The sequence below is a fragment of the Drosophila eugracilis genome, unplaced genomic scaffold (assembly GCF_018153835.1).
Source record: "Drosophila eugracilis isolate 14026-0451.02 unplaced genomic scaffold, ASM1815383v1 contig_393, whole genome shotgun sequence".
NCBI lineage: Eukaryota > Metazoa > Arthropoda > Insecta > Diptera > Drosophilidae > Drosophila > Drosophila eugracilis.
The window spans coordinates 222,685-235,504 of record NW_024573253.1 but is presented as its reverse complement, the minus strand read 5'-3'; the positions used below and the strand labels follow the sequence as shown (position 1 = coordinate 235,504).

Here is a 12,820-nt window from a genome sequence, read left to right as displayed (position 1 = left end):
AATTGCCTTTAACGCAGTGACACTGCACAAACACTCTCAGTAAAGGGGGCGTGGCTGAAGGCAGATACAAATACATACGCACTTAATGGCGCAATGGGATTTTTTTTAACTCACACTTTGCACACATATGCCGCAGACGCAAACAAACAGACGGAAAAAAGGCAAGGATAAAAGGGGGAGTGCAACGTGGAACAGGGAATAGCGAGATCTCCAGCAGACACTTTAACCCCTGATGCCCCCAAAAACCCACCCTGAGCTTCCTGCCACCCATGTAATCATCATCATATGCACTTTTATGAGCTGGTCCGCACGCCTGTGGCCACAGTGGGTTAGGAACGTACCAGCAACGTACTAAAAAATATATAAAAAATATTAAAAATCATAAAAACACATATATTTTATGAGCTTTTCTAAGGAAAAGAAATAAAAAAATATATAAATGTTACTAACTAAAACCTTAAAGATAACGACTTAACCCTTAGCAACTTCGATGGAATTTCTAACCCACTGTATGCCGCGGCGGATCCTTTTTATTTCATTTTGGCCACGCGTGTCTCCTGTTTTTGGGTATATTTTTTAATTATTATTATTTGCACAGTCCAATGCATAATAAATATTATTATTAACCCAGTTTCGCAGCAGAAGCAGCTTCTCGTATGTGACTTTCCATGTGGCTATGTGCCGCTCACACACACACACATACTGCCAGATATAAGTTTATTTACGTGTCTGGTGTGATTTTCTCACCAGCAACCAGCAACGAGCAGCCAGAAGCCACCTCACAACCTCCCCCTTCCAGTCATTTTCCTGGGCTTACTTAAATTTAGTGCAATTGAAAAGTTATTCCATAAAGTTTTATGATTAAAAGTTTTTATGTGCATTCAGTTGGTTGCAAATTCGCTTTACGAGCGATTGCCCCAAATTGATTTTGGTTTCCCACCTAGGATGCGTGTTTTCAATTCATTTATGGTTTGTTTTTCTGTAGAAATCTCACCGGATGCCAAGGCGGTTATCAGTGGTCCACACGATCTGCACTTCAAGGCTGGCAGTGCCATAATCCTTAACTGTTTGGTCCAACAGCCGTCGGTGAAGGATATTGGACCGATTTACTGGTATCGTGGCGAACATATGATCACACCCTTTGACGCAGATGATGGTCCACCGGAAATTCCAGTTGGCAGAAAGGATCTGCCTCAAACTATTCCCGAGGATTCGTCCCTGAATGACATAATGAGTGAGGTGGACCTGCAGAAGGAGTTTGCCACCCGCATTGCCATGGAATCGCAGCTGGGCGATACCCTGAAGTCCAGGTGGGTTTCCCTACCACCCCTGACCGTAATTGAGTTGTTTTCAGTGTGTTCCCCTTAATCCTCCGCAGGCTCCGCATCTCGAATGCCCAGACCACGGACACCGGCAACTACACGTGTCAGCCAACGACGGCCAGCAGCGCCAGTGTCCTGGTCCATGTGATTAATGGTAAGTCCTGGAAATGAGTGAGCGAATGTGGCCTACACTGAGAATAACATTGAGTTAGTTTTTTTTATTAAAATGAAGACTTTCATTTTAACCCATAAAGGTTTAAAACTATTTAAGAAGGCAAACTCATTGATAATTTCTTCCAGTGCACTCAGCTTCTGACTTCCGTCTCAGGTGCTGGCCAGGTCGGCATAAGCCTATCTGTTACACTGTCAGCCAGAAGTTGCTGTGCCAGAGCCAAAGGCAAGGGCTTCTCTAAGAGAAGTTAACTCCTCCCAAAAGCTAACTATCATTTAGCACAGCCCTTTGCTAGGTTGAGAAAAGTGAATAATTTTATGGTTGGCACTGTATCCAAAGGCATTCACTCACAGACACGGCCTAAAAACTAAAAGTTTTGGCCTCACTCCATTATACTAGACGACTGTTTGTTTGGGGAGTTGCCTGGTGGCCTCCTTGGCGTATGAGTAATGCGGCTGGTAGGGCCTTAGCAGCAACTCACTGACTTGGCTTTGCATATTTTACACATAAATTAGACGGGAATTAAGACATTTTAAGCTGCGAAATGAGGGGCATAAACTTGACGCGTCTTTTGTCCGGCAATTTCCACTGTTTTTTATGGCCTTTTATGGCAGGACATTCGCAGCAAATTGAAGGCCCAGCCATTTCGTTCGTAGTCTTAGTTTTTTATGCAGTATCAAATGTTAAGCGAAATGTCCAGCACTTAAGTTGTTAAGTTGTTTATTCAAATGAAATTGTTGTACGGACTGGAATTTGCATTTTAAAGAGCCAGCCATCGTCCACCGTCACACCATTCTCATCCTACGTTGGCAAAGCCGTAATAAATATGATTAAATGTCAGAAGTAAGTTGCAAAAAGGCACTTAATCATGCCCCACATGTGGCATAAAGGCCGCGAGTAGGGTTTTGGTGTGGGAGGGGCGGTGGCAATGGGAGCCCAGATAGCAGACAGGACCTAGAAGAGGAGCTACTGTGACTGCGACTGTGACTGGGTCTCTGTGACGGCTTGCATAAATACAGATAATAAATCAAAGGCAATAAAATTTTAAGAAAAATGATAAGGTCGAAGTGCTGGTCTAGGCGGGGTAATGGCGACCTGGGAGATGCCCTTTAGGGAATATCAGAGAGTGCGTGACTAATTCAGGGCATAATTCATGAGTTTTATAAGTCAACAACCAGGAATGATTTTGCTTTCCTGATTTATTATAAAAATCGAATATAAGTTTAGAAAACTGTATTAAGCAATCAAATCTATGAATTATTTCTACCAATTCCCATTCCTCTTGCTACCAAAAGAAAAAACTGATTTCGCTGAAATGGAAAACCAATTTCGCAACTTATTTATAGACCCCCATGGATACCCTTCCCTCGCAGAGCATATTCCACCCATTACTCATTGCTCTCATACCCACTTCCTCGGTCCTTAAAAATCAGTGCGAGAATGGTAAGGGGCGTGGCCATACATATCCTTTCTGACGAGTCAAAACAAAGCATTGACAAATGATGCGCCTGGAATAACATTTGCTATGGGCGAGAACGGCCGCAGAAATATTGCGTATACGCAGACACACATATGTCATTTATCTAGTCGGGACAAACAACCCTCCTGCCCCTGTGCTTGTCACTGTTCCTGCTCCACATACCAGTTACCATTTACCATTTATCATTTTCCACTTCAAAGTCAGAGCCAGAGCTGCATGGTGAAAAACGAGACGTTAAATCAGATATTCATATTGTATTCGAAATGGAGAGTGATCCTTAAATCCCTTTAAAATATAATTGCTCTGGAAAGCAAAGCATTTTCATTTCATTTTCTCTGAATTTGACATCTAATATTTGTACAACCTTATTGTTCTCTGTGTAGGTCACAATTAAATTAAGTTATTTGCCCTGGCATAGTTAATGGGGCTGTGCCCTCGTCGAAATTTGAATACACATGTTCATTATGCCATTGTTTGTCTTCAACAGATGAGAATCCCGCTGCGATGCAGAAGAGCGGGGCGTGTCCTTGCGCCCTTGGTCCGCTCCAGCTGTTCCTTCTGCTGGCGTTGTTGTTGCGAGCGGTATTGGCTGTTGGCAACTGAAACTGAAAGTTCTCCCCATCATCATCGTCGCCGTCGTTGTTAGCACTCTAATTGCAGCAGGACGAGAGAATTATGTTCCATGACGTTGGCACTTTTTCTGTGTGCTGCTGCCTCCTGCTGGTGTTTTTTGTTTTTTTTTTTTTTTAGAATTTTTCTGGAATGGAAAACGGGCCAAGGGGGGAAAGAGGAAAATGGAAAATGGAAAAGGCAAACAAGACCGTCGCTTTCCCTTTCAGGCGAATGTTTGTTTTCCTTTTAATATTTACATTTCATTGTGCAAAATGAGACACTGAGCCGGGGCACGGGAATGCAAAATGCAGAATGTAAAATGCAAAGGCCAGAGGAGGAGGAAGGACTCGGGCAGGACGAAGGACCAGAAGGATGACACTCTCTGTAAATACCACAAAGATGCGGCACAGCTTACAGATATACTTAAATATATAAAAGTGTGTATTTTATTTCATTACTGCGGCTTCTCCTCCACACAAAGGAGCCGCACACGCATCGACTTTATAAACATTTCATGCTGTCTTAACAGAGAGCCAAGCTAACCAAGAAAAAACAAAAAAAAAGAAAACAAAAGAAAATATTATAAGAAATGACAGTCCTACATAAGAAAGCACAACACACTCACCCAAAAACCAAAAACAAAAAACCCAAACCCAAAGCGAAACCTCTCCCCTTACTACCTACTAACCGAAAATTGTAATATATATGAACGTAAAAGAAACAAACTCTCATCTGATAAACTAAAAGCAAAAAAAAAAAAAACTTAATTATAAACACTAACTTGTATGGAATTTATTTATGGGCAAAATGAAATTTAGTCACGCGGCACTCGACGTCGAAATGGGAATGAAAATTGAATAAAATAAATGCGAAATGCGAAATACGAAATACGAAAAGCGAAATGCAATATGTGAAAGCGAAAAGCAAAATTGCGAAAACTAAATCAATTGCGGCATGCTCGACTAAGTTTTGTGTTGCACATGCGAGTAAAACTGTGTGGGGGGTAGGCATGAATTTACTACACGTAAGCCAGTAAGCAGATTTTAGATAATTTATGTGATGACAAAACCCAATGAATAACTCAATGGAATGAACTCTTTCAACACAATAAACTGAAACGAAACAACGACTTTGCTTTTCATTTCGTTCGGCGGACCAACTTTTAATATCTTTCCAAAATGCGGCGGTGAGTACTTTAGTAAATGTGCACTTCCAATGAGTTTCCACAACTCAATTAGTTGCCAGAAATGCAAAATACATGAGAATCCCTTTTGAAAAGAGAGGAAGCAACCGAATCAAACGAATCTCAATGCAAATTGAGTAATCAAAGAAAAAAATGAAATGCAAATGCCAAATGTATTTTGTATAAATGCATTTATTCATGTCATTAGCCTGGCCAAAATAAATCAATTTCCTCTAAATGCTTATCAGATGAATATTTATTTAAATGAATGTAAAAGAGTTTATGATTTTAAACTATCTCTTTAATTTTAACTATAATTTATATTATTATTATTCTCTGCCCATCACATTAACACTAATCACTTTAATTCGATTTAATTAAAAAACTCCTTCGGCAGTTTTCATAATGTTCTTTTAAAGTCTTTCAGAATAAAATCCTTGCAGTAATTTCACTCGAACATTGGCAACCATTCACAGCAGCTTCACCGACCATAACAGTCTCGAATTTCACAAATTATAATTGATATTTGTGCGGCTGCTCTCTGTGGCACAGGGAAAAGAATAACGAAAATATTTTTATAACAAAACAGCTCAACAGACCTCAAGATGGCGCCATAAAAACGCCATTACTGTCTCCGCCATGGAGCAACCCCATCCATTTCAACTGCTCGCGCTCGCTATCCACCGCTTTGACCCAATTAATGTGCCCATAGCCGCAAGTGTTTTTCATTAGTTGGGAATCCGCACGAGGGGATCAGAGTAATATTTAAATGAAACAATTACGGTCAGGACAGGCGGCGTTGTCGGCGGCACTTGTTGCTTGTTTTTCCCCCAGACCACCGCCACCACCACCAACCACTTTCATTTACAGGCAATTTAATGTCCATTCGGTTGCCGGTTTTAATTTAAACAAAACAATGAAGGACAAAATCCAATCCGGTATATCAATCATACGCCGCATAGGCTTACAGAAACGTCTTCAGTAGCGTGATATATGAGCCGGCTGTGCTGAGTATCTGAAATGGAAACATAAACATTTATTATCATAATCAACGCATCGCCACAGAGCACATACAGAACCGAAGGCTGGCAGTGAGGGCGTAAAAAACGGTACCGCAATTGTTTTTGCCCGCTGCGAACGCCGCAATATCATTAAAATCACTTTCCTAGTCCTCGCATCGCATTTGTACCACTCAATGTCGTACAGCACGTCCGCCACAGCAGCACTCTGTGGAAAAAAATAAGCAGAGACCATCAGTGGAATGGGTTATGATTCGGAATCTGGAACTGGTAGTGAATCTGTGGGTAGATGTTACATGCCACTTCCCACTGCCCACATCCACTTCCCCGTTCCAGTTTGTTGTGTAATTAAAATTTTATCACAAGTGCAATTTGTGAATGGCACATCATTTTTTATGTGCCCGCCTGGCTGCTTAATGTTTAGCGTTAAATTGAAATTACAGGAATTGTAAAAACAAAAAAAAAATGAAAACACACAGAGAAAATACTAATAACAGGAAAGTACAAGAATAAAATTAATGGAAGGCCGAATGAAGAGATACTCTGGGGATTCATTTTGCTTATGGGTGGGTTATATTTAGAAAATAATAAGAAACCTTTTTAGACACCATAAATCACTTATTTATATTCTTAAATTTTAAGTTTTAAGAATTAAAAAATATTTTTCTAGTCTTTAGGAAACATCGAAAACAGCACCTTGGGCTTGGAACTTCTCCACACTTTGACCACAACTCCATCGCAAGAGTATCGTAAACCGAATGAGTGGTTTAAATGAAAATGGGCTGAGCCAGTGCAAGGCAAGTGGAACAGCGGGAAAGCGCGGAAAATGGCCAGGAGTCTTACTCACACTCTCGCTGACGTGATTGCCACCGAAGCAGTAGAGGAATAGCTGCGTTAGGGCCGCGATGATATAGCAGATGTAGGTTAAGCCGCTCAGTGACGACGTGTTCTGCGGAGACAGAAGATGGAGAATTAGATGAAAATAAAGAAGACCAGGATAAGAGACGTCATTAATTGGAGAGGAATTGCTGCTGATAAAAAAAACTGCAAGGGATTATTTAATATACTTTTTCTCTTTCTCTACATATATATATTTATAGTGGTATAAAGTGAGTGTGTGAGAGTTTTTTTTCGAGTAGTTGCGAAAATGGAAAACATCAAAGAAATGCACTTTGGCAAATGGTCTTGGGCTACTTGCGGCTGCATTCTGATTGCTTTTCCTCTCGTACCCATTTTCCACTCGCCTGACATTTCCATTGTGGCATTGAAAAAGAATTATGCAGCTTATGCATGTCGTCGAGTGCATAAAGCTGTGAGATTGCTCGATTTTACAAGTCCTCCAATTGGATTGGCCAGCAATAAATTGCATTTGTTTTTGCTCTTTTTCAAGTTGTTTTATTTAGTTTTTCTTGGCTGCTTAAAGGGCGGAAAATAAAAAGGAAAAAGTGTTTTTAACAAACTTCCTTTTATATTAATAAGATCTGCTATCTTTAACTCATGCTATACTCATACTGCTTCCCATTAATCTTATTTCATTGTCAGTTTTTCCGTTCCGAAATCGATCATAAAACTTTTACTCTCTAAACTGCAGGAATGTGCAATAAATTGTATATATTTTTAAGTTCGAGCACGCGTCAAAACTTATTGTGCCAGATATGTTTCCTCACTCCCCATGCCACCCACCACAAAACTCAGTTAAAAAGTGATAATAGATCGCTGGGCACAGGATCCCCGAGCGATAAACAAGTTTCGAATGGATTACTCAACACTTTGGGCCCTATAAGAAGCAACCAAAAGGGCGGCGAAGAAAGTGCTGGCGGCGTTTATCCCATTGGGGCCAAAAGCCAGGAGCCTTTCCCGAACATTTTCACCGCTAGCCAGTTGCAGCAAAAACAGCTTATGGGTCTCCGGTGTCCGGGACACCGGAAAACGTGCGAAAGTCGCATTAAAAACTTTTTTCGGGAGCAGTAACAATTCATGCGCTTATAAATTGCCACCGGAGAGAGGCCGCAGCCGCAGTCGCAGCCACAAAGCAAACAAACAAAACGGGAAAACCGAATCAGAACGAAGCGGCAGGAAAAGCCAGGGAAAAACATCAAACAAGGGGCAAACAGGGAAAAACTTTTAAAACAGCCGCTGAATGCAGGCGATGCGAAACTTCAGAGGTGAACGCAAACAAAATGTTCTAAAGGGGTCGCATTCTTCACCTTTGCTAATTAATCAAATATTATTGATAAACTTTGGTGAAACTTTAAACTTGTGTATTATTCTACGTTCTTAAAAAGTATCAATATTATATTATTCCAGGACTTTAGTTTAAGGAGGAAATACATATAGCTAAACACTTACCAAATATTTATAGTTTAGGGTTTTATAAGTTAACTCACCTTTTTACTAGTTAATAAACTAGTTTACCCCCAAAGAACTGGCCCAAAAACGCCACTGTAAAAGGGCTTACCAACATGATGTCCAGGATGGTCGAGCAAAGGACGAAAGCGGCGGACAGGAAATGCATTAAAACGATAACGGTGAACTGGCGTGTTAGGTCCGTGCAGAAATCGATAATCGCATTGTGCCGCTCCACAACTCCGGCCAGTCTGTCCCTCACTTCCGCGTTCATGGCCTCCGTGAAAACATCCACTGAATCTGGTGCCATTGGGATGGGATAAGCCAAGAAAAGTCATTCACCAAGAGCCCACCATTGTCATCTTACAGACGGCAGACTCTGAATCAGACTTACCGCCATGCAAATCGGCAAATATCCTGCGAATGTCCTGCTGGACAACCCGGAAAACTCCGCAAATGTAAAGGCAGGAGCAAACGAAGAATCCATCCACGAAACTGAAGGCGAAAACGGTGCAGGCACCGGAAGCGGTCAGCAGGACGTAGGTGAACGGAAAAAGTCCTGGCTGCAGGGCAAAGGCAGGCAGTCTGTCGTGGGGGATAAAATTGAGAAGGAGTCGAGATTAATATTCGATGGAAGATTTTAAGTGCTCCTGGAAAAGGGAGCAATACTTATGTATTCCTCGTCATTAACCAAATTGGTTGAAAGTATTTTTCATCGACATACGAATGTGGCATATTGGCCATAAACTGTGTGATATTTTAGAGTAAGACCAAGGATACTCACATGATGTTAAAGGGCAGTTCAATTTGACCCGGCAACTCAAAGAACCAGCGATACAGGCCCATAATCAAAGGTTGCAGGTTGAAGGCGGTGTTCGTCATGGTGCCTGAGCTGAGCAGCAATAGGCTAAGTCTGTTGGCCGTAGTGGCCAGTTTGACCAGCATCCTCTGTGCCTCCTCTCGTCGCGATTGCCACAGCATGACTCTCAAGCGTTGGATCAGCTCCGCCCACCGGCGATTGGAGCGGAAGAAGACCCACAGCTTCAAAACACACATTGCTTTGGTGGTCCCTGGGCAGAATGCCTCCAGAGCAACCACCAGGTTGTCCAGATGGACACAGCCGTAGGTCACTTCGCCCACAGCACCTACCATTACTACAGCGAAGGCGAACACGAAGAGCAGATGAGCGTGCCAAGGCCGACCACTACTGCCCCTGATCCTTTGTGGCCACAGTCCCACAATGCGGCCGGAGAGCCTGGGAATTTTGTAGAAGTGCCCAGCAATAGCAGGCTCCCCGCTGTCAATCATTTCTGCGATGAACTCAAGTGGATACTATCGATGGTTCCTGTCGTGAGTTGAGTGGTCAGCTGCTCCGGGCGAGTGTCAGGAGCAGTGTTGGACTCCGTTTTTATAGGCACTGAAGGAAACTAATTGCAGGAGGGGAATGCACCGTACGAAAAAATAGATTCTTCGTTGTAATACCTATAGATCCGAAAACTAAACTATATGTAGGTTAAACTTTAAACTTATTTCAGTGCAGCATTGCCAAGTTGTGCCTTTGGCTTTGGCAAAAGTTTTAATTGTTTTTATGCTTACGTCTGCGATTACACTTCCACCTCATCGCTTCCGCCCCAAACCCTCCCATCAGTCAAGGTCCTTCCAACTCACCTGACTTCGGCTTCGGCCGTCCCGCTCTAATTATACAGGACTCAGTTACAGTTGGAATATTCCATTCAGTGCAAACAACTGCCATTGTTTGACATTCAATATTTTGTGTGTGTGTTGCACAACAAGCGACACAAAGCCAACGAATACAAATTTAATTAATTGTTATGCGGCAAAACTTTCAATTTTCTTTGGCTTTGGCTTTGGCTTCGGCTTCCCCCTCAGCATTTCCTCGCCATTGTCTTGTGTTTTGTTTTTAATTTGGGTTACCTTTCCACTTCCATTTGTCTAAAAGTTGTTAATTGAGGGTTTCTGGCCAGAACGAAATGTAAACGGAGGAGTCGATAGAGGAGAGCTTCACTTAAAATGTTTATCAGTTCGGAAAATCAATTTACATCATTGGGAAAAATGTAATTCCTATTTCTATGAAATTTGACCAAGCAATCTATTGCTTTTAGTTGAATTTAGAAGGCAATCTTTTTGGTAGGCTAAATAATCCGGCTAACAGAGCTTCCATTTGCATGCCCAAGTGAGTATCATACAGTCCATGGCAATAGTTAACAGACAGGCCCAGCCAAACCAATTAAGAGCCCACAAACCAAGCAGTAGGGCACATGCAGACACACAGACACAGCTGGTCATTTGATAGATGGACAATAATTGCATTTTATTTGGGGCCCCACAACGAATAATATTTGACTGGCGCAGTGGCCGGCAATGCAGTTGAGCTATTTCATTGAGGTTGTCCCATTAACTTGCAGCTCTCGTTTCGGATTTGACTTGCATAATGTTTGGAGTCCCCAATCCCTGCCACAACCCACAGACTGCCCCTTCCATCCATCAGTTGCCGGGGCAAACATGGTGCCCGTGTCTAAGCCAAATCCAGAGCTAATCCTGTTACAGCAACTGTATCAACGCCTATCATCGATGGCCAGTAAGTGGGCCGGACCACGCCCACACACACACACATACATGCTGAGCGCCCCCTTTTGATGCAGTTTATTTTGCCAGTCTGTGTGACATATATCAACATGAAGCTCCTGCTTTCATGGCTATAGCTATAGATAAAGCTTTACCTGCATCAGCATATTCAATAAGCGGTACGGCCCACACGGCGTATGCGCAACTCGGTGCCGCATAAGCGCACGTCAAGTGTTTGCCAGCGGCCACATTCGCCCCCCTATGCCACCAACGTCCATCAGGCTATCTGTACATCCCTCCAGTGCTTCCTGTGGAGTAGCCTTGCAGCCTCCAAGCAGTGCGATTTGCGTTCAAGTGACCATAAAGCATTGCCTTGATGCTCAGGTCATATCTGTAGCTGCACTAAGAGAAATATATATTAAGTATTTAATTAGAATATAATCGTAGAGAAAATGTTAACATATTTTGAAAACGAAAAGTCCATTTTACTTTATAAGATTCTTGCAAATGCACCTATGCTAAAAACGTCTCAATATTTATTATAATCCTAAATTTTCCTAAGTGATTAGACACTTCCCCACCTTGCCCCGCCCACTTAGGCGATTATGTAATATGCAAATTGAAAGATTAAGCTGTAGGCATAAAGACGGAGCGCCTGAAAGGGAGCACCCGGGGCCAGCAGAGGTGCTCCTTTGAACGATATATGTAAGCCCTACCCACTCGCTCGGGGAGAGATTTAACAAATTGATTTGCGTACCTGGGCTTTAGCATTTGGAAAACGGTCCTAACTCCAAACGAAAAATCCTAGCTAGTAGGGCTCATCACTCAGTGGAACTGGCGTCAGAGAAGGGGGTTAAGAAGTGGCTATTGGTTTTGGGGGTCATAGGGCCCCTTGGCCTGCCCCTTCAGTGTTTCGGGCCTTGTTGTCCGGTCCCTTGTCGGCTGTCACTCTGACGGGCTTGCCCTTTTATTAGGCGGGCGTATAGAAATGCGAGCTTCATTTATTGCCACGACGAGTACACCAATTTTCCATTAAAATTTCACCCCAACTGCTGCTTGTTTGTGAGTGTGAGTGTGTGTGTGTCTGTGACAATTGCATTTGCACATTTCCATTTCCTTTTCCGCTCTGGCATCGTCATGCGGCTGGCGTTTTCTTTTGCTAGCTGCTTTTGGCAGCCACGGCAGCGGCAAACGGCAAATGGCAAAACGGCCTTGGCCACAAACACCCATCCACCCACTCTTAGTTGCCATAAATTGCCAGCTGCATCCATTCATATCTTGGGATGCTTCCTGGCCCGCCATGCATCATCGTCAGCGGCATCATTGCCGCCTTGAATTATGCGCCAATAAATTTGTTTGTTGAAAATTCCACCTAAATCGGATTTCCCACTCATCTAGAAATTCAACTTTATATATTTAATTATTTGGTGTGAATATTCGGAAATTATATCTCCAGCAACAGTAGTTCTCTTTCGATGTGCATTCGCTAGCGAACATTAAATTAGCAAACAGGATTCGACTGCCGGGCAACAGTGCGTATGATTAACACCAAATGGGCTCCCTGTCAAAGTGCATAATTTCAATTGGCAACGCATTTCAGCCAAATGGAAAAATGTTGCTGGGTGTATTTACGGCCCGGCACATAATTTTGCTTATTTTGGCAATTAGCTGGAAAATTGAAGCTTGAAAATCAGTGCTCATTTGATAACGAGGGCGGTTTAAGAAATTAATTATTATCTTAATAAACTTCTGAAAATTTTACAAGTTTTTCAATCTTACATTATAGTTTAATAAAAAATTATATGACAAAATTTGCAATATAATTTGAGAATAACATGCCTTAAGTGTATTCCATTAACTTTACCGATAAACCATATTTCTCATTCCTAACTAACCATATCGTTTTCAATCTATTTTCCATATCAATCAGCCATTAACAAATGGCTGTAAACGCGGCAGACTTTATGCCCTGTCACATGATAAACTGCGTTGAAATTATGTTTATTAAACATTTAAAAATGCACCGCAAATCTTCTATGCATAAGTGACACTATACTCCCCGTTGGGATATTTTTATGGGACCACGTAACTCAGAAGGGG

The 12,820-nt window shown here is 42.2% G+C and overlaps 2 protein-coding genes across 2 annotated transcripts in view; one reads left to right on the top strand and one right to left on the bottom strand.

Moving 5' to 3' along the window:
* LOC108112167 overlaps nucleotides 1-4,148 on the top strand; it is a 46,688-nt gene extending 42,540 nt beyond the window's left edge. Inside the window, exons 6-8 of the mRNA XM_017221945.2 lie at nucleotides 986-1,310; nucleotides 1,379-1,476; nucleotides 3,462-4,148. Coding sequence (XP_017077434.2) covers nucleotides 986-1,310; nucleotides 1,379-1,476; nucleotides 3,462-3,577 — 539 coding nt within the window. The 3' untranslated portion in view covers nucleotides 3,578-4,148. The remainder of the gene's footprint in view (nucleotides 1-985; nucleotides 1,311-1,378; nucleotides 1,477-3,461) is intronic.
* A 1,495-nt stretch (nucleotides 4,149-5,643) lies between these two features.
* LOC108111528 (odorant receptor 22c) lies at nucleotides 5,644-9,442 on the bottom strand. The gene is made up of 6 exons (XM_017221052.2): nucleotides 8,919-9,442; nucleotides 8,529-8,719; nucleotides 8,247-8,434; nucleotides 6,636-6,737; nucleotides 5,844-5,996; nucleotides 5,644-5,784 (listed from the first exon to the last, which is right to left on the bottom strand). Exons 1-6 carry the CDS (start codon nucleotides 9,440-9,442, stop codon nucleotides 5,734-5,736), a joined length of 1,209 nt encoding a protein of 402 aa, XP_017076541.1. The 3' UTR covers nucleotides 5,644-5,733.
* Between the last annotated feature and the right edge of the window lie 3,378 nt (nucleotides 9,443-12,820).